Source organism: Siphateles boraxobius, unplaced genomic scaffold (genome assembly GCF_051911475.1).
Source record: "Siphateles boraxobius isolate OS27281-9 unplaced genomic scaffold, OSU_SipBor_1 32, whole genome shotgun sequence".
NCBI classification, from domain to species: domain Eukaryota; kingdom Metazoa; phylum Chordata; class Actinopteri; order Cypriniformes; family Leuciscidae; genus Siphateles; species Siphateles boraxobius.
In genome coordinates this window covers 2,670,838-2,693,123 of record NW_027508942.1, presented here as the reverse complement: position 1 = coordinate 2,693,123, position 22,286 = coordinate 2,670,838, and the positions used below count along the sequence as shown (strand labels likewise).

Below are 22,286 nucleotides of genomic sequence, written 5' to 3'. Positions count from 1 at the left end.
CCATCCATTAAAATCTCTAACCTTTAACACGGGATGAAGAGTTTTCATCTGCTTTAAAATGGTCATGATCACCCTAGTCGCGCGTAGCAATCGAATCCAATCGGACAGCTGATCCTCATTCTAGCTTATTCCGATCAACTCATTTAGACAGGAAGAAACTGACATGTTTAAAGTCTACCTACAGTTTTTGTATTCACGTGTTGCTTAGGGTTGGGTTTATCTGAAATATAAAACGGCAAAAATAGACTTCTATGGAAATATTGTTTGAAATGAGGGCGTGACAGAATCAGACGGTTTCAGTGGCTGTTTCTATGATCTCTGTGAAGAGGTGTAGTTGTTCACAGAAGTTTAATACATTTATTTAAATTGGTATAATACATTTATTTACACTACCGTTTGAAAGTATGGAGTCAGTATGATTTTAAGAAATACTTTTATAATAATACCTTTATTCAGCAAGGTGCATTCATTTTATCAAGTGACAAAGATGTTTATAATATTACAAAAGATTTATGTTCAAATAAATGTTCTTCTATCCTGAATCATGAAATCCTGAATCACAAAAATCATGGTTTCCAACACTTCATCATATTATAATGATTTCTGAAGGATCATGTGACACTGAAGGCTGGAGTCATTCTGAAAATTCAACTTTGCATCACAGGAATAAATTACAAAACAGTCATTTTAAATGTTCATAATATTTAATAATAATACCGTTTTTAATTTATTTAATCTTGGTAAGGAATTTAAATAAGGGACTCTTACTGAAAAAAAAATCTTGCTGTCCCCAAACTTTTGGACAGTAGTGTATAAATTAAACAGTATATTTATATAAATTACAGTATAATTATATAAAATAAATGTAATGAATATTAATATATTGATATGTTGAGTTATGAGCGGATGAACGATTTTAGAGTACTGAAGGTATTTGCATATTTAAATTTGAATGGTTTATGTAATGTTTGTGTGTTTGTAGGGGCTGTACGGAGGAGTACGAGATGAAGATGATGGAGCAGAAGGGAGAAGCTGAGCCAGTGGCTGCAGGGTATCGTGGGGGGCAACGGACCCCAGGGTGGCGTTGGGACAGTCCCCCGGGTACACACAGCTCTGCCCAGCGCTGGACCCCCAGCGGACCCCCACCAGTCCCCAGCCGTACCCACAAAGCTCTGGTCCCCGTTCCATACAGAGAGCCCCAACACATCTCTTCTAAAAGGTGAGACATTTCGTCATATGGTTAAATCTCAGGAAAACCCACTATTAGGCACATATTTTGGCTTTGTTTTTCTTCTCACTAGCTATTTCCGTCTCCTCCCACAGGCCTGTCAGTTACCCAGAGAACCATTACAGTGTGTCTCCTCTTGGCGGGGACAGAGGAATGGCGTACAGAAACCCATCGGCTAGTTTCTCCAGTCCAGCCTCTGGGTTTAACTCCACTGCACTGGGAGTGCCGGGACTCAGCGGACCCTTCGTCCGCTATAAACCCTCCCGAGACGGGTCAGTGCTGGTCACATGTTTGTGTTGTTTTTTGAAGCATGTGGCATTGCATACATTGCCATACTTTCACTTGACTGAGCTGTCTGTTATTTTAGTTCAGAATATGAGAATTTCACAAGGAATTTATTAAGTTACCAATGAATGGCATGTCTAAAATTCATAGATATGGGATTCATTGGAAATTTGGGATGATGTTTCCCAGCATTTTGTCCATATAGGGATAACATAAACTCAACCAGTTATTATTATATCCTTTTATTTTGTGACAATGACAATATAATTGTACAATATCCCACTTGTTACAAGGCACCTGAATTAGTGGATGGATGGATAATATTGATTTGACCTGAAATTACTTTATGTAAGTGGTCGGAAGTGGACAATTTCAAAACATTTTATACCCCATCATGTACATACATGATAATAGACGTGAATTTTAATGCAATGGTCAAACACGTCGATCTAGCATGTTTACGTAGAAAAACAAGCGGAATGCAAAAACACATTCTGTGTGAACGACTAATAACAGTCTGGTCTCAATACAAAAGAACTGATCTAACTCTAGCATGTTTGCTGTCAGAGACATTATTAATAAATCTGAAGTGCTCTCACATAGTGTAAATATTCATTATTTTTCCATGCACTATTGAAAACTGATACTACTGAATGCCATAACTGTTAGTGAGGGTAGAAATGAACATCTCCAGGCGCTGTTTAACGTCATCGGTGGGTGTGTCTGATGGTTTATGAGAGGCTGTGGTTGAGGCATGTATCAGCTAGACCTACAGTGCTGATTCACGGTGTGTTTGTGTATGATTGTATACATGTATAAAACCGAGATCATGGCATGTATAGACAGTCATGGCGCCCTATTGTGTGCTTGATGTTTGGCTACCCAGTTCAACCAGCGGAACTTGTTGTGAACTATCCTTTTTTGAACGAGAGTTAACGTACACCGAATTGTTCACCGAGGGAGAACAAAAAATCATGTCGACGACTTTCTTATTTTTCCCCATTTCAGTGTTCACATGCATTTATATTTAATGTAATTATAAAAAGTGTGTCATTGATTAGCATATCCTGGTTATTGTGCATCTAATTAGAGCTTGTCCCCTCCAAACACCATTCCCATGACAAACCTTAAATATTTAGAGTTTACAAAGAGCTTAATGACGGGGATAATTCTGCTGATTGTGTTTTTGACCCATATTTTAAAGTCTGCATGAAATCAAAATGTACCTTTTTTACTTTTTTAGTGCAAATTACTAGGTTTGTTGTAAACTCACAGAAATAAATTGTTTTTGTAATCTTTGGTCAAAATCTGAAAATAGTGTTCTTTCTCTGATGATGTCAGTTTGACGGCCTGGGGCGGATCATGCTTAACCACTTCCTTCTAACATCAGTGAAGAGATGAAGCCGCTGATATGACCCTGGCCCTCTGTTCAACATTTCATTTCACTTGAAATCAATACGCCACAATAATAATTTAAAGTTGGTTGCAACTTTTAGCTCACATAGACTTTAAGTGTTTTTTTCTAAAGTTTGCCTGGACAAATCAGCAGTTTAAAGTGTGCACATTATAGAGATGTTGTGGTACTGTGAGTCTGTTAAACATTTCACACTGACTGTGTTTATGGTGGTGATTCAGCGAGATGTGCTAATGAGTGCTATTAATAGTCCCATGAGATCCAGCCGTACATCACTCAAACCCACAGGGTGACAAGTGACAGAACACTTGGGTTGCAACAGACTCAGGATTGAATGTGGCATGTGTATGATGCAAACTTAGTGGTGCGGTGTCAAAATTGACCCTGTTTGGTTCCTTAATGCACATAATGTGCTTTAGTTATTGGTGCGTGTTATAGACTACCAAATAAAATATTTGTCTTCATTATCTGTTATTACAGTCAGCTTGAAATAAGTATTCATCCTGTCTATTTTCTGAATGTATGTTATAAATATTATTTTGAACTATTCATCTGTGCATACTTTTCTTGTATGTCAGATATACACCACAATATGAAAGAAAAAATTTGACAGTAACTTTCAAATGGACTTTATCTGCCTCTTAGACAGCTTTCTTTTACGGCTGATATGACCAAACTCCCCTCCAACCATCATACAAACCCTTTCCACTATCCAATAAAGTCTGACTAAAGTCACGTCCCTTGTTCTCTGCGAACATTACTTCAAGCTGTTGTAAGCGATTTCCCCTGTTTTGCTAATTCCACCACATGCCCTTTCTCCAAAACCCTGCTCTCCAATGGCATGTCAGCCAACCTGATCAAGTAAGCCAAATAAGAATATATTTAGTAACATTGATATTTGTTGTGTGTGTAGGTTTGGGTCAGTCCAGCGGTCTCTCCAGCCATTTGACCCACATGTTTCTATTGACGGCTCCAGTGGAGAATCGTCATCTGGTTTCACTAGCCAAGAAAGCACGATGGAACGCAACAAATCAGGTAAACAAACACAACAAAGACATTTATAGAGCTCCAGTCCTTAAACAAAGACTGCTGTAAATGTTTTTGTGTGTACCGCCCCCTCGCTGTGTGAACTCTGCCCTCTGCTGGATACACTCAGAATAAAGGGTTTATCAAACCTACTGGTGATCAGAGGCTGTGAGATAGCCATTAGTATGCTGATATTCAGGTGTAAACTGAGTGATGGATTGACTCTGATTTATGTTGTTTTTAACTAAAATTTCAACTACTAAATATCTTTTTCTTGATTGTAATAAAATAAAAATATTACATAAAAGTTGCCCTGTCAACTAAATTAAATTGCAGTGCTAAAATTACTGAAATTACTAAAGCTAAAACTGAAATAAGAAGTTAAATATACATATATAATAGTATAGAAATGCTAAACTGAGGCCCTGTTTACATCTGGGATTAAGATGCGTTTTGGTCGATCGGATCATAAGTAGATAATGGAGACACATACCCGTTTACACCTAGTGTCTCAATCTGTCTCTTTTGTCCACTTTCAATCACTTCTGTCCTGATTTCTACGAGGGGAGGGTCTATGAGCAGGTAAATGTACAGGCTTTTTCAGATGTTTCAATCTAATGGAGAACAGCAGCTTTAGTTTCTGCTCTGACAGCCGTAAGACCAGCCGAACGCTGTGAGTGTGTGTTAGAATTTAGGAATGGTGAGAGAACATTGTGCTTAGTATGTTTCTTATCTTCAAACCAAACGTGGGTCTTCAGCCAACAAAGTTTAAATCCCGTCTGGCTAGAGCGTTTCCTGAATGTTATCACATTAGGTCAGTAGACGGAGAGAAGACAGTCTTTTGTGGCTGTTCGAACACATTCAATCCCTACAAAAGCAATCCGGTCCAATGCGTTTTTGACTTCCTCTGGATTGCTCGAAAGTGGACAAGCTCAAAACGTTTTAGACCCATTTACTCCTGTATTTAGCATCGTCCACTTGTGATCCAATCGACCAAAACGCATCTTAAAACCAGGTATAACCAGGGCCTGAAAGAAATGCAACAAATAATCAAGCAAAATAAAGAGTGTTAAACACCCTTAAGGGGACGTTCACACTGCCAGCCAGGTACAAATCGACAGGAAGTCATTAATTTTCAATGAGAGTGACTGATTCTGTCAGTGTGAACTGGGCTTCAGCTGTTTGTGTTTGTGTGTTGGACAGAGCCCATGTGGCATGTTCCTGCATCATCACGAGGTGTGTCAGTCGCCTCCGCTCAGAGAAGACAGACCCGACAGGACGTTGCAGGGAAAGACTCTCCAAACCGGCACTCTAAGGTGAGCAGTCGTCCTCATCATCATGATAACAAGGAAGCTGTTTCATTTGTCTCTCATGTACTAATCTCTCTGCTCTCTCTCAGGGTGAGGCACACTATTCCAGTCACTCCAGCAGTAACACACTCTCCAGCAATGCTTCCAGCAGTCACAGCGACGAGCGCTGGTTTGACGGGATGGGAGGTGGCGTTTCCGGTGTCCTGAGTGACCCCTCAGACCCCGACCCGGACCTAATGGGCAAGGGAGGGTCCAGTGACAGTGGCATCGATGCATCTCTCTACACACCAAGTCCCAACACTAAAGGAGCCAAACCTAGCCGAAGTCTTGCAGGAACCCCCCACAAACCCCTGCATGGCTCTGCTACCTACAGTGGCTTGCAGGATCTGTCAGGAGCCGGAGACGGGCGGCGCAGGGAGTCATCACCCGTCATCGCTACATCAGCCAGTCAAAGCAAGAACTACCGCACACGCACATTCCCCCCTCCGGGATCGGGCAATGCTGACAACTTCAAAGCAAGGTATTGTGTTTATTCTGAAATGTAAAGAACATTGTATAAAAGTTTGAGTCATTCAGGAAATTAAAGGGGTTATATGATATGATGCTTTTTGATGTTTTCCTTTTCCTTTATTGTGTAATGTATCTGTTTGTGCTTGAATACGATCTGCAAAGTTACAAAGCTCAGTCTCACACAAAGGGATTTATTCTGTCTAACAGAGAACACTGATCCAGACCTGCCTGGAACACCTCGATCAAAGTTGAGATATAACTTCCTCAAACAATGTGAAATATTAGCATACCGGTAATGGCGTACAAGAGAAGAAGAGGCTTCAATGACTGGTAGTGTTCTCATCATGTCGTAGAGACGCTGTGTGTTTGGACACGAAAGCAAAACTCCTTCCAAACATTTTGGCCTTCCAAAAATGTATAATATTAGGAATCAGAGGCAAAGATTTATTTATGAAGTTGTTCTTGAGTTGTACAACCTAAGTTTGTTTGTGCACAGTGCATTTAAGGAGGATCGATTCCTGAACCTGAGAGTACAACGCAGGCTATGAAACATTCTGCTCAAGTCATGCTTGCAAAGTTGGTTTTCGATCGATAGGCTTGATCATCCACATTTTCAGAATCCAACTGAGCTCGAACTGACGATGTTATTATAAACTTTGTGTTTAAAATTGCTTAAAGCCTTGGAAGCTGAAGCTTGGGATTATGGTGAGGGGTGTTAAATTTCCGACACGCTTGAGGTGATTGGCCAATCACAACGCACTGGGTCAGCTGGCCAATCAGAGCACTCTGAGCTTTTCGGAAGGAGGGGCTTTGTAGAAATCAGACAGATTGGGAACAGAGCTGCAATAATCTACAGCATGTGAATTTAAAATAGCATATTACCCCTTTAATACTTTTTATACAGCAAGGATGCATTCATTTGATCAAAAGTGAAGATGTTCTATTCTATTCTAAAAAATGATATTTAAATAAATGCTGTTCTTTTCAACGTTCTATTTGTCAAAGAATCCTTACAAAATAAAAATGTTTTACAATTTCTATAAACCTATTTAGCTGCAAAACTGTTTTCAACATTGATATTAAGAAATGTTTCCTTTGCAGCAAATCATCATATTAGAATGTTTTTTGAAAGTTCATGTGACACTGAAGACTTGAGTAATGATGCTGAAAATTCAGCTTTGATCACAGGAGTAAATTACAATTTGAAATAGATTAGAAACCCTTATTTTAAATTGTAAAGATTACGGTTTTAATTGTATTTTTGATCAAATAAATGCAGCCTTGGTGAGCAGATGAGACTTCTTATTCATAAGAGAAATCTTAATGACCCCAAACATCTGAATTGTGTGTATTTAGGGCCTGCTATACCCCCCAAGGGTTTAAGACCCCTGCTGTGGCCGATAAACCCCGGCCTTTCAGATCTTCAACAGTCACACCCACGTTAGGCTCCGCCCAGCTGTCAAGCTCCGCCCAGCTGTCAAGCTCCGCCCCCAAGTCATTTAGTAAAAGCAAGAGTGCATGGCAACAGGAGGAGAATATCACAGCAACCAGCACCACCTCCACTGACAGCAACAGCAACAAGTACAAATGTTTATAAAACGCATTTTCATATTTGTGTTAGATTATGAAATGGATGCATCACATATATGAATGTCCTGGTTATTGTGTGTGCTTTCAGGCAGGTGGATATGAACAGTAAGAACGTGTTCGGACAGCCTCGGTTACGTGCCTCTCTGAGGGACCTGCGCTCACCACGCAGATCTCACAAGAGCACCATTGAAGACGACTTGAAAAAGCTCATCATTATGGACAACCCTGCGGATACACCATCACGGGATGCGGTGAGAACACACACAAACACTGAAAAGGCTGCAAAACTCTGCTTGTAAACACATCAATGATTTGAGCATTCTCCTCTACAGTCTCCTCATCGGACCCTGCAACGTACATTCTCAGATGAGAGTCTGTGCAGTGGACGGAGAGATTCTAGTTATGCAAGCACGCCTCTTTTTGAAGGACAAGTGCCGCCCAGTGACCTTCTCTTCACCTGCACGCTGCCTATTCGTCGCCACGGTCACAACACCAACCTGGGAGCCCTCGTGCCCAGTAAGAAAGGTGGGTGTCATTTGCTAGTCATAAGTTGCATCACAAATGACGCACTATACACTGTGTACTTACTGTATGCACTATGTACTCATCTGTGTAGTGTATGAATTTTATAAGGTTACTTTTTTATTTTTTTCGTTTATTTCACACGTTATCATAATATCATTTATACACAATTTCAGAAGAACAATGGTCATATGTAAGTCGCGTGAAAATGGAGAACCCCAAAGAAGCTACTAAAAGCTTTTAGGAGGGGGCCCAATAACATAAATATACAACATATAATATACAAACCAAAAACTCAATATACCAAAGACACAAAAATAAACAAATATATAAAAACACAAACAGCAAACCGACGATCTCAGCACAAGTATAACTCTTACGAAATGTTCAACAATCATATGTTATGAGCAATTTTTCCTTAAGATTTTTCTTAAAAATGGAGAAAGACTGCAACAATTTCAAATTTTGTCATACAACATCGGAGTCTTATGCCCCTCCCCCTCCGCAGTTGAGTGCATGAAGTGTCCAACATTCCCCACTTTTTTTCTTCCGTTAATTAAGTGCATTATCCAGATATTTAAAGTAATATATAATATATAATAAAATAATAAAAGGAATTTTCAGTGTGAACGCACTACTTGCACTATTTATACTTAATGTCATAGAATAGTGCATAAGTTCATGAATTGGGATGCACCTATAGTCAGTTGGCATCCTTTACTGTTATCTGCTAATAGCATTGGAATAAACTGTGCATTTGTTGTTCCTCCAGTACCGTTGTCTGCATCAGAGTTGTCATTGACTGAGGTGAGGGATAAGGTTCCTCCTCTCAGAAGACTGGACCCTGGACTCATGCCTCTTCCTGACACTGCCTGTGGACTGGAGTGGTCCAGCCTCGTCAATGCAGCCAAAGCATATGAAGGTATGAGGCCACAGTTTCTACTAGGGATGCACGATATATCGACCACATATCAATTTCGGCTGATAAATGGTAATTTTTTATGTTATCGTTATCGATCCGATAAGAAAATTAGGCCGATATATCAAATCCGATAGATAAAAGATTATTTACTTCAGTTGAGAGATGCGCGCTGTTCGCCATGATGGTTTTCAATGATTGGAATCTCATAATTGATGGCTAATTTCATAATTTCAATTTCATCATTTACATGTTTTCCTATCTCATAATTATATCTTATTATTTCATAATTTGAACTGTCGTAATTTAGTTTATATCATAATTATGACTTTTTTTCTTATAGTTGACTTATTTCATCATTTTAACTTTGTTGAAATTTAGATATGTAGTCTCATTATTTTGACTATCTCATAAAATGACTCATAATTTTGACTTATTTCATAGTTTCATCTGTTGTAATTTAGTTTTTTTCTCATAATTATATGTTATTACTTCATTATTTCAACTGTCGTAATTTAGTTTATTATTTAGTCTCATAATTATCATGTACTTTTTTTCTCATAGTTGACTTATTTCATCATTTCAACTTTGTTGTAATTTACATATGTAGTCTCATAATTTTTACTTTTTATCTCTTTGACTTATTTCATAATTTCATCTGTTGTAATTTAGTTTTTTTTATCTCATAATTATGACTATTTAATTTTTTTTCTTGTTTGACTGTTTGAAAAAAGTTTGACTTTTTTCATAATGTAGTTTTTTTTTCTCAGATTTTTGACACTTTATTCCATTTCAACTTAATAATAATTATGAAATACCAAAGCATGATTTTTTTCTTCTGTGGTGGAAATTCCATATAAAGTTGATGCCATTTGTAGGATGAATCCGCAGAAGAGTGTAAACACATGACTCTGCGTGATTTACAGACTTTGCCTTTGACTTTGTTTTGTGTCTTTAATAAATGTCATACTACATGGGAATGTTGCAGAGTCATTCATCACACTGGTGATCTTAATGATTAATTATGACTGCATGTTTTTTTTTTTACAGTGCAAAGAGCTGTTTCTTTGTTCTCATTGTCTGAGTCTCACGCGGGCAGCAATGAGCTGAGACCCGTCATCAGTCCGGTGCCTTTCCACACGCCACAGACTCCCCGCACCACTCCTACTATCAGCAGGTACTGTATCTATACTTGCTCTTCCTCTCAGTGGATGCAGTTTGTATTTAGACCAAGGGGACAACATTGTCTATGCAATTTTACATAAAGTTTTGGATGGGTATTCAACTAAGAATTTTAAAAACTTGTTTTTAATGTGTGTGTTGCAGTGAAGAGGTTCCTAATGACCTGTCTGGACGTCTGTATCATCTGGAAGTCATGCTGAAACAGCTGAACACTGATCTTGAAAAAGTGAGTTACATCGGAGGGATCTGACCAGCACAGGACAGGTTCAATAGGGATGGGTTTTTTGAGTAATTTTGTAGTTGAGGAACACTTAAAACAAAACAAGTATTTGATTATTTGAAAATGTTAATATTTTATTCACAAACCAATCTGTTACCAACAGAGTTCAACGGAACTTGCGACCATAGTTGGCTAACGATGCTTTTGGGAAACGCACCCCTGATAAGTAACCAAGTTTCCATCATAAAAGCAGATAGCAGATATATATTAGCAGCATATCTATAGAGCGCTGCAGAGATGATGTATTTTTGTAGGCCAACCCAGAAGTTGGCATCATACTGGTTTTCCCTCAGTAAAAAACATTAGGATTTCTCCGTTGGCTTTTGGATTATTGCATAAAATAAGCTGTTTTGTTCATCATCTTCACAAATTAACTTAACTTTTATACATTTTGAAGCCTAAATACAATGGCCAGAAGTAAAAACCTAGTTCAGACACCTACAAGTTGGAAAGTTTAAGTTTGAATAGTTTGCAAGAGAGTGTGACACAAAGAGGATTAGTCAGTGGATGAGTTTCCTGTTTCATCGTGACGATGTTTAATGTCCCAGACAACCACTGTAATCCCATTTAGCCACTTCTTAGCAACCGCCTTTTTAAAGACACATAAAAACTTTTTCTCAAGATTCCACTGGGGTTTTGCTGATGTATTTTATGTTGTAGAATAAAACATGAAAATATCTCGAGCTTGTGTGAACCACAGACCTTATTTCAGGCATTTAACCAAAAAAAAAATTTTAAAAAAGTTTTTTAGTTTTACTTTGAAAAAAAAGAAACCTTTTGACTATTCTTTGTTGAAAAAAAGAATTGCTTACTAGTTTCCAAGTTTTAAGACTCATTCCTGCAGCACTATAAAGAATAAAAATAGTAGCGCACTTGGATCTCTGAACACAACGTCACACATTCACTCTTGAAAGCGAGATTTAGGTGAAGGATTCAGTACATGATGCAAATAAAATCCATTTGTGTAGTTTTACTTGTGGTATAGTTGGTGCAGAAAAAGTACTCGACTAGCTGATTACCTGTGCACATCCGTACTTCACCCTGGACAGTTAAAGAGGTCATGAACTGCATTTTTTATAACGTTTCCTGAGGTGCACTTATAATGTTAGTATGATTTTTACATAAAAAATTGTCATAATTTAGAAATAAAAGGCCGTTTTCTACCCTGATTTTAGCCCTCTGATTTGAGCGCTCCGGTGGAAGGGGCGTGTCTGCTGCTGTGAGACGTGTAAACGCCCACTGCTGTGATTGGCTAACATCTTGCAAGTATTACATGTGAAACTCTCTCGAAATCTTTTACTGCGTTTCTACTATTACAGCTGTCGGGATGAACTAATCGTGAAAACGTCGATTACAGCATTAAATTGAGATTTACTCCGGTTGCAGGAAAGGTTGCAGCGACTCGTCATCGCAACTCGATTTCTGCACTCTCACGAATGCTTTCATCATAACTAACAGTGCAAAGACGATGTGAATAAGAGATTCATTGTGCACTGTAGACATTGATTATAACGGACTCAGTCACTGATAACCTCGCTGTGTGATTGACAGCTCCAGCGATTATAAAGGGCGATTCTTTGATCGCTTTCTGTATATAATTTAATCATAGTTTAAATGACAGATTATTTTCATGCCAGTAAGAGAAACAATGTGAAGTTGACTGTCACTGGCTTGATTTACTGACGCATAAACAGCAATAAAAGATGAATGTCTGACTGTACGAGAATCATTACATATCAGAAATCACTGATCGCAGATCAGGCTTAAGAATGAACACGGTTACTTGCATATTGTGGCATTACTATTGGGTTCATATTTTGTAATACAATTCTGTTTGCAAAGCCTTCGCCGAAATTGCGACTGATTTACCAAAGAATCCAGAGTGAAATGTTCCGAACCAACAAAAAATGCTCTACTGTGATTTACATAGTTCAAAATAATTAAGCACTTTCCTAACATTAGGATTCCTTGGGTGAAGGTAATGTTATTTCTAGTCCAGTGATCCTGTATCGCTCTTCTCTCCTTCGTCTCAATATCGCGCCAGTGGGCGGGGCCAAAGATGTGATGATGTAGAAGTGAGCGTCGATCTGATTCTGCAGAGGCGGTCTTTCGTCGCACTATTACGTCATAATGTGACAAAATCCGTTGTTTTCAGAGCTTGGTTTCGATAAAAACTGTTTTTGGACAAATGAGGAACTTTTAAGTTCTGAAACTTACAGGATGTTTTTACAGTATACTACTTGTCAAAATATATTTAGATTTCTCCATTCATGACCCCTTTAATTGTAAAAGTTAAATAAAACAATAAATGTTAAAAATGAAAGAAAATAAAAGTGAAAGATTTTATAGTAACTTGGCCGTTTTTGATGATCATAATCATGCTTCTCTCTTTCTCTCCTCCTTTTCCCTTGTCCTTCCCTCTCAGGAGAAACAGGACAAGGCCGTGTTGTTAGCAGAGATGGCTAATCTGAGGCACAACAACCAGCGTCTGCAAGAAGAATCGCACTCAGCCAGTGAACAGCTCCGCAAGTTCAGTAAACTCTTGTCCTCTACCATGCCTGAGAGGAAATGAGTGCATCCTTCCATTTGAGAAGAGAAGATGAGAGGGGATCTTCACGTACCTGTACTGTGCCTAATATGGCATTTTTAGCTAATTTAATTCAAAGTCTCCTATCGCCCAGTTCATCCACTGTCCCGCTCGCCCTCATATAAGGCAAGTCTGCCAGCTCGTCCTCACCACACACAAACCTGTGAGCTTTATGAAAGTGTGACGGAGGGAAACCGAGAGTTGATGCGGGTCTGCCTGATGACTTGAGACTTTAAAGCTTTAAATTAAAGCCGGTACAGAAGTACAAACGTATATTTTTAAACACACACACACACACAAGCCCTACCTTGAAACAAGCGAGCTCTTTATCTGATCGAACTACTTTCGGAACTATTTTCTCATTGTAGATTTATTTTTGTACTCAACAATTCGACACTAAGCTTGAGCCAGTGAAACTGAGAGGCCTATTTACTGCACAGTCAGCTCAACAGCCAAAAAATGAAAATAAACAAATCAGAAAATAAACACTTGAGCCACGCGAGAGATCCTTTTCCCAGCATGTTGAGAGAAATCACGGCACTCTAAGTGTGAGAAGAGGTACAGTGCTCTGGGAAAGTCTAATTATAAACCACATAATCTCATGTGTAGGTACATTAGACGCTGTTGTATTCATATTTATATTCAACGGAGAGGCAATTGAACAAACCATCATCATCTCAACTGATTTATCATCCATAAATCTTCAACGCAGACTTCATAGTGACTGAAAGCCCTCTGCAATAACAGCTCTGTAGACGGAGAATCATCACTTTCTAACGGAAAAGCAACTGTGATGTTCCACCCAAGTCTTTGTTCGTTCCCTCTGTGCATGGACATCGGTCAGTCTTTAAGTGACAGTGTCATGTGACAGGAAATGCCACTTGCTCTTTTATGTATAGTTTTGGCATAGCACTGTGTGTACACTTGGGCTGTTCTGTCAGATTACGACACTGTATATGTATATGCAAAGCCGACTCTTAAGAAACCCTAGTCAGCTGTGTCCCATACAGACTCTATTTTTCTATTTGTATTTAGTTCAGGTTTATCAGGTGAAACGACTGTTGGCAATAGATGGCTGTTTTCAACTTCTAGACAGATCATCGTGTTTACAAGACGATCCGCGCCGCACTCGGACTGCAGTTGGTTATGAGCTCTGGAAAATCCTAACTGGAATAACAGTCAGGCTGGATCGAATATGGTTTAACATGTAACCCCATGTTACTCTGTACATGTCTGCCTTAAAAGTGGTCATCTGTGACCAGTGATGTGTTGTAATTTACGACCCATATCAGCTCTCTCCATCCCTTTAACCTGATGCGACTGGAAAAATATCTCCTCCTCTCTCAGGACCCGTAAGCTGCCCTCTCGATGACCTGATCTCTATTCCTCTGACCGATTTCTTCACATCACAGCAAGAGCACTGCAACAGTCAGTCGACTTTTTTGCATTAGTCATCATAGCTAGCTATAAGTGAAAATATGATGTCTCTGCTCTTCTCAGACACACAAAAACATCCCTATGACAGTAACTAGCACTGTAAAACGCAAAGGTTTTTATTTATGGGGTGAGAGATACAAATAATAAGCCCTGACATCCTTCATTGCAGCTTAGTTTAGTAGTGTAATTGTATAGTGATTTTATACAAAGCTTTAAACTGCTGATAGCTGACGTTACATGTTCTCCCCACTATTATGAGGATGAAAATACATTTAAAGGGACAAGAATGAAAATGATGTCATCATTTTCTCACCCTCATGTCATTCCAAACGTGTATGACTTTCTTTCTTCTGTGGAATATCAAAGAATATCATTTGAAGAATTGGGTTCCCATTGACTTCCATTGTATTTTTTGTCCATCTAAAGAAAGTCACTGGGTTTGAAACAACACGAGGGTGAGTAAATAATGACAGAATTTTCCCTTTAAATGAAAGTCTGTATACATGTTGGAAGCTTTTAGTTGCACATAGTCACCCTGGACATATATATTATCATATTATGATAAGCTCATCCCCCCCTCAGTTTTTCTCATCTCATTGCTGTGACTACAAGAAATTCACCCACTGTGTTTTTTTTTCTGTCAATGAAGTGGGAGGTTTCTCAGACTCTTGGTGTCTCACTCGGTTCCTGGGTGTCATATCTACACCATGGATTGACTTATGATTTCTGTTTGTACGCTTGTTTGATAGTCGGGTGGAGGTGTATTAAGTTTTTTTTAAGGGTAAATATGAGTAATATACTTGTAAAAACATCTATGTGCATCTGTGTTGCGCATTCTTAAATCATGGCAAATTATATAGTCCAGCTGTAATATCTGAAGGTTTATTTTTATGTGTAATATTTTGACTATTTATTTTGATTCTTTTTTTTTTCTTTGTTTGTTCTTTTTATAAATACGAAAAGACAAATTCAAGGTGAAAATTACAAGATTACAGATTTGGTAACATTATTGGAGGGTACTGAGTCTATGTACTGTATGTATTTTTTAGTTTTTCCTTTATATTTTGTTTGATTCATGATCTTTTGTACAAAGCTGATTTTATCCTTTTTTGTTTCTTATTTTTAAACTTTATTGTAATTCATATTTTGTCTCTGTTTCCATTAGCTTCATGCATGAAACAGCGGCTCTGATGCCTTGATTTAACTATTGATAACTGATCAATCTTTCAGTTTCTTTTAGGGATGTTGTATCAATGAGTGTACATTTAATAAGTGTAAATTATGTTTTCATTATTTTATAAAAAATATATTAAAATATTTCATAATGATACCAGTCTTGACTGTTATTTTATTGGACTAATATGTTATGCTATACTGGGAGAGAAACGCTTGTGGGTGATTGACATGATTTATTGTTGTTAAGTCTGTGAATCCTTGAAGGGGTCAGTCATACTGTGAGGAATCTGAAGTCTAAAAAGTGTATCTGTAGCAACTAAACTGCAAAAACATCTCATTCTGAAAATCCTTGAACACCTTCAACCTTAACAATGGCAGCTATTAAATATTCAGAAACTTGGTCGAACCATTCCTAGTTGTAAATATGGTGAAAGTAGGACAGATACTGTTATTCCTAAAAAACAGAAGAACTAAAAAAAGAAAGAAAATCAGACAAAAAATGGGTAGGTAATGTGTGGAACAAAAGATTTTGGGGTTGAACGCAACATTGGCTTCTTCTGCTGGTCATCAATAGAAGGCATCCTTGAATTGAGGAGGGAAAATCTAAATAAAATTTAAAAAAAACATTTAAAATAAAGAAAAGTTGCAACGCTCTTTTACTCTTCTAGTTTAAAAACGAGGCTCAGGCAAAAGATAGGCGAGTCTCAAAACATTTAGTGTATTGAATATCGTGGAAAAGTTAATTTTTTTAAAAAGTAAAACTTTCATATATTATAGATTTATATAGGCATAAAGTAAAATATGTCAAGCCTTTTTTCAATGATAATGGCTTACAGCTCATGAAAATAAAAATCCAGTATCTTATATTATTGCAATATTTCCTAAGATAAATCAAAAAAGGAGTTACAATAAAAAAGAATTCAAGATCTGAAAAGTGTTAATCCTGGACAAGGAAATCGGCATCTCCATGAAGCTTGTCAGCAGATGGAAGTACTCTAAAATCTCCTGGTAGAAAACTGCGTTGACTTTGGACTAAAACACAGTGGACCAACACCAGAAGACGACATGAGTCATCCCAAATCATCACTGACTGTGGAAACTTCACAACACTCTTCCTCCAGACTATGGGACCTTGATTTCCAAATGAAATGGAAAATGTACTTTCTTCTGAAAAGAGGACTTTGAACCACTGAAATACAGTCCGGTTCTTTTCCTCTTTAGCCCAGGTAAGACGCTTCTGACGTGGTCTCTGGTTCAGGAGTGGCTTGGGAATGTAACACTTGTAGCCCATTTCCTGAAAACATCTGGCTCTTGATGCACTGACTCCAGCTTCAGTCCACTCCTTGTGAAGCTCTCCCAAGTTCTTGAATTGACTCCACTTGACAATCTTCTTAAGTCTGCGGTCATCCCTGTTGCTTGTGCACCTTCTCCTGACACTCTTTTTCCATGAATATGCTACAATACAATGTTCTGCGAACAGCCAGCCCTTTCAGCAATGGACTAATATGACCTTTTGTGACTTACGCTCCTTGTGGAGGGTGTCAATGATCATCTTCTGTACAACTGTCAAGTCAACAGACTTCCCCATGATTGTGGTTAAGAGTACTGAACTAGACCGAGAGATACCCGTTATTTATTCTGTATGAATGCTAATTTAATCAAGTTTGAAATTAAATATTCTAATATTTTTAGTCCTCTGGTGCAATGCGTTTTTCCCCCAGCAACAAGCCTCGTGATTTCCACATTAAAACAGTAACCAATGCCCAAAATTAATAAGAGAACCAATGAAAATCAGTTAATTTGGTCAAAATTAAGTGTTTAAATCAGGTTTAAATCAAGGCAACAACACAAAGAAATATAGCTTCAGCTTGTTTTCACATGACGTCACGTCACTGCGTTGTCATGGCGATACATGCAGAGCAGGAAGTGATTTTCTATATTTAGGAATCACTATAACAAACTCAAAATGCCTATGTTTTGCGTCGTTTATGGTTGCTCAAATCGATCAAACCACGAGGAGTTTTTATCGTTGTTCATAAGGGGGGAAAATACAAGAAATTGACAGAAAAACATCGGAAAAATTGCCTTGCAAACCTACGTCTAGGAGCCGAATGGGAAAATGCCCGTGTGTGTCAGTGATCACTTCGTCAAAGCTGAGTTAATACAGCTTATGTGTCTGTTTGTGTAACGTAGCTGCTAACAGTTTTTGAACTTTGTAAAGTCAAAGTATGTCTGTGAGACGAGGTAGTTGCTGATATCTACCTCCTCAATGGCAGGCAAATCTTTCAATTCAGTTGAAAATCGGTCCTCTTCACAACGTATGGATCACGTCCAACATATGTTTATATATTTCTCTTGTAATAGCGTCTAAAGTAGTACAGTACGGACTTTCCTCCATCTCGTCCATTGCGGTCTTCACTTCCTGCCCTCCATCTGAATTTCGCGCGTCAACACAGTCACGTGACTGCAAACAACCTATTAGACATATATAAAGCTAGACGCAAGAAATACGGCCGCCATCTTGAACCGGTCGTACTTTGCATAGCTGAAGAAAGCAAGATGCCAGAGCACTGTGCTGCATATAAATGCTCAAATCGGCGGACCAGCGCAAACAGGGCTCGGGGAATTACTTTTCACAAGTAAGGTTTAGCATTACCGTACTATTGGTTGTATTTTGTTTATAGAATATTACTAGAGAGTTGAGAAGGAGCAAGGATCTTAGATATTACTGTACTGAAATCGTAGCAAGCTAGCTAGGCTAACTTATGTTTACGGCACCGGCCGGTGTTAACCCGGCTATGAACTGAGACTTGACAAGTCATATTCCATAACACTGACTTAGATTACAACTGACACAAGAATGCTATTGTAGAAATTAAACAAATATTGCTGGTATAACATTGGCCAGCGAATTTTACACAAGTGGCACTGACTGTATTATCAGTGTTGGGCAGTTGCTACTTGTAGCTTAGCTAGTAACTTAGTATGTTTGTGGCAACTTCACTATTTCCTGAATCAAGTAACTTTTCAGTAGCTTAACTACTTTATTTATCAAGTAGCTTGTCCATACAAGCTACACTTTTTTCTAAAGTAGTTTCCCATGTAGTGAACTAGCCTACTGGTGTGTTTGTGTTCCATAGCTTGCTGCATTTGACTGGGTGGTAGCTTTTGTGTAGTGAAGCTTTATTCATGGCAGAGTAACTGATAGCTTAGCTCACTACAATTTCCAAGTAGCTTTCCCAACACTGTGTATTATTCACATGATACCTCATGTCTCATACCCACCCCACTTACTTAAAATAAAGGCAACAGAACATCTGACTGTAGAATGGTTTGCAAACAAGCTTATTCAAAATTTCAGCAACTTTGGTTCATTATAAACAGATATGCATCAAAATAGGAGTTTTGTTAAAGAAAGGTTCAAAGAAATGTGAAGGAAGAAAATAAGCTTGACCTCCTTGTGAAATGTTTTTGTGTAGACTCTCCCAAATCTTCCGTTTTCATTTTGAAGGTTTCCCAAGGACAAAGATGTGAGGAAGAAGTGGGAAGTGGCTTTGAGGAGAGAAGGATTCACTGCAAGTAGTTCATCAGTGCTTTGCTCTCAACATTTTAAGGAGGGTGATTTTGATAGGACGGGTCAGATTGTCAGACTCCGAGATGGTGTTATTCCATCCATCTTCAGCTTCTCGGTTCACCTCCAAAGAGTAGGTGTATCATCATAAGGCTATTAGCATTCATAAATGTAAATATTCTATTATACATCACAGGGCAGGGTGATATACTCATCCCTTTATATATATTGTATTATGCTTCTTCATTTTAGTTGGAAAAGGGCAGGGCTACGTCTACCTCCAGAAGAGCTGAAGAAAGCCTGTCCGTGGCCTCTCAGGATTCCCAACAAATGGCAACCTCACACCCACAACCTCAGCCGAATGATGTGAATATTACTACTTTAAACATCATATCATAATGTTCCTGGACATATTAAAATCTCACTTGTTTGCTGCAACTCATATTAAACATACTCACAAATAAATCCATACACACACAATTGACAACACATTAAACATGCATTCCTGGCACGCACGCACACACACACACACACACACACACACACACACGGTGCTGGCAGTGGCTTTGACAGGTGATGACTATATGAAAGAATGTGGGCCATAAACTAGTGGTGTCAAACATGTTCATCCCTCTTTCTATTAGGATCATGGCTATGCCTTGCCTGCTTCTCCTACCACTCTTAAGACCAGACTCAATGAAGCCTTGGCAAGAGTGGAAAGTCTGGAGCGAGAGAAGAAGAATGCCATGGCCAGAGAAAAGAGGGCAAAGACCACGGTGAAGAGTCTTTTGGGGGATTTGAGGGAAATGAACCTCATTAATGAAGAGCTCAACGAGAAGCTTGAATTCTACTCTGGTAAGACAAAATTAGCTCTTTGAAATTCATGTACATGTTATTCTTACTCTCTTTAAAAAACTCCTTAGTTATTATCTGAAGGGGACTTATTCATTTTAAATCATAACATTTCAGATCTTCAGATAGACGTCATGGCAAAGCAGGGCCATGAGTACACAAAGGATTACAGAGAGTTTGCGCTCGCGCTCCATCTACATGGTCCAAACGCATACAAATACCTCAGAGAGACTCGTCATTTTCCCCTCCCACATCCACATACATTACAAAGGTAGGCTTAATGTTTTAATTACTGATTTCTTTTGATTATTTTAATTTCTTCTATGTAAAGCACTTTGAATTACCACCGTGTATGAAATGTGCTATATTAATAAACTTGCCTTGCCTTAATGTTGTCCGATTGAATTTTTGGAAATTACTGATGCAAACACGTTAAATAGCTTCTTCTAAAAATGTTTACAGGTGGCTGCGTTAGGTGGATTCCAGGCCTGGCCTGAACAAGATGATGCTGGAGAGGAGATGCGCCCTAGAGAGAGATTTTGGCCCTTGTGTGTGACCACAGTTATCTCCCCACTCAGTTTGGTGGAAAATGCTCTGGTCTACATAGCAGGGTTTGTAGTCCGGCAGATTCTACGAAAGCTGCCCTGTGATGTGTGCCGTGCGAGCTTGGTCAGAGATGCTGTACCATCTTCATTTGACGAGCTACCATCTTATATTGACGAGTTGCCACCTTCTAGTCCTGAAAAACAACGGCGGCCTAGTGATCCCATCACAAGGCACAGTGTAGGTTTGTTTTTATTATCTTGGGTTTTTTTAATCTTGTAATCTTTGTATATTAAGGTTGCTTTGTTATTTTCTCTGTTCTGTAAAGTGTCTTTGAGCACTGTGTAGAGAGCTATATGAATATAATGTATTATATTTTTTTATTATTATAGGGTGCTGAGAGCTGCAGAGAGGGTGATCCGCCGAGCTTCAACAGTGCAAGCTCCTGAGGTGTCCACAGTCACACACATCGTCCGGGAGGAGATTGGAACGTAGGATGTTTTTCTGCTTGGGGAACACATTGAGACGACACAGTTTGGCATCGACAACCATCATTCTGACTTGTTGTCATTGGTTGTGTCTCTGTTTCTCAGGATAAACCTGCACCACATTGCCAAACTCACCTCTCTTGAACTGCGTAAAGGGAGCATGAGAAAGAAGCTCTGCAAGACAGTCCTCTTCCAGGGGTTTTAGCTCATGCAAAGCTTTCATGTGTGTGTGTTGGGATGCTAAATGTCAAGGGCTGGGAGGAGATGGATGCAGAAGAACGTGGTAGTACAGTGTGTAGACATTTAATATAATTTAATCATATATTGTTTGTTTGTAAATCATATAGTTTCAAATTATTAAAATATCTGACTTTACTCTCACTATCTGTTTCTGATTCTCTATCATATTTATAGTGTTTGATTTGAAAAATACCTATCATAGCCTACATCACATATCACAGGGTGACCAGACATCCCCGGTTTCAGTTTTTGGTTGCCTGTCCCTGGCTAATTACAGAAAAAAATTCTGAATAGAAGTAATAGTATTAATTTAAAATAAAAAACATTTGATAGTCAAACTGGAAATGTCCCCCTTTTTGGGCATGATGTTCCCAGTTTTTTAGGATTAGGTGACGGGTTGGGGTGGGGTTAGGATTACGCAATCAGGTAGTGTTGGGTCCGATCCCACCTTTGTCCAATCCGGCCGAGTCCACAAACATTTGAAATTGACTTTTCACAAAGACCCGCCCCTTACTGTTGCTACATCCGACAAGCCATTCCGCTCTCACTGATAGGCGATAGGTGTGTTCGACTTCATGCAGCGCTGTGCAGGGCGATCGGCGGCTGACTTGAAGCAGTGCATGCAAGTTAAAAAAAAAATCCGACCTGCAACAGCGCCAACGACACGTGACTGTGACGTATGGCATCAAAGACCGGTTGCACCAGCTGTGCATAAGTTACAGCTTAGTTTTGATGTAAATGGGCACTGCCACTAAGATACAACTTACGCACTACTATAAATATTATGGTTGCACCATTAAACTTAGTTGAAGCGTAACTATGTATAAACTAAATATTTATGGAAGCCTCCGATAAGGGGTAACGGTTGGAATAAAATATCATACAGACTGAACTGCATATAAGCACTTCTTTTACCTGACAGACTTCAATTCTTTAGACATATATGATAATGCTGATATTTACATTCGTTTACATTTTAGGAGAGAGAACATTACATGAATAGATTACTTTGTTAGCAGCTCATCAACACGAGCCTGTCCTACAGCGCCGCTGTGTGCATCGGCCCCATCAGTCCGTGTTTTGCATGTCAAATAAAGTCAGTCAAAATCAATAAATGTTATTTCTT

General features: G+C 38.7%; 2 protein-coding genes across 4 annotated transcripts in view; both read left to right on the top strand.

Annotated features, from left to right (window-relative positions):
- The window catches only part of sipa1l3 (signal-induced proliferation-associated 1 like 3), a 91,304-nt gene extending 75,686 nt beyond the window's left edge, over positions 1-15,618 (top strand). For all 3 annotated transcript variants that reach the window (XM_077194516.1, XM_077194518.1, XM_077194517.1), the window contains 12 exons: positions 983-1,219; positions 1,324-1,500; positions 3,841-3,962; positions 5,157-5,269; positions 5,353-5,783; positions 7,130-7,354; positions 7,452-7,614; positions 7,696-7,888; positions 8,658-8,807; positions 9,855-9,981; positions 10,131-10,212; positions 12,692-15,618. In XM_077194516.1, the coding sequence (XP_077050631.1) occupies positions 983-1,219; positions 1,324-1,500; positions 3,841-3,962; positions 5,157-5,269; positions 5,353-5,783; positions 7,130-7,354; positions 7,452-7,614; positions 7,696-7,888; positions 8,658-8,807; positions 9,855-9,981; positions 10,131-10,212; positions 12,692-12,838 (2,167 nt within the window). In that variant the 3' untranslated portion in view covers positions 12,839-15,618. The remainder of the gene's footprint in view (positions 1-982; positions 1,220-1,323; positions 1,501-3,840; positions 3,963-5,156; positions 5,270-5,352; positions 5,784-7,129; positions 7,355-7,451; positions 7,615-7,695; positions 7,889-8,657; positions 8,808-9,854; positions 9,982-10,130; positions 10,213-12,691) is intronic.
- A 2,377-nt stretch (positions 15,619-17,995) lies between these two features.
- On the top strand, positions 17,996-21,301 carry LOC143700831 (THAP domain-containing protein 6-like). The gene is made up of 7 exons (XM_077194515.1): positions 17,996-18,105; positions 18,978-19,170; positions 19,290-19,403; positions 19,682-19,892; positions 20,007-20,160; positions 20,352-20,672; positions 20,825-21,301. The coding sequence occupies exons 1-6, from the start codon at positions 18,026-18,028 to the stop codon at positions 20,362-20,364; spliced, it is 765 nt and encodes a 254-aa protein (XP_077050630.1). The 5' UTR covers positions 17,996-18,025; the 3' UTR covers positions 20,365-20,672; positions 20,825-21,301.
- Positions 21,302-22,286: the final 985 nt, after the last annotated feature.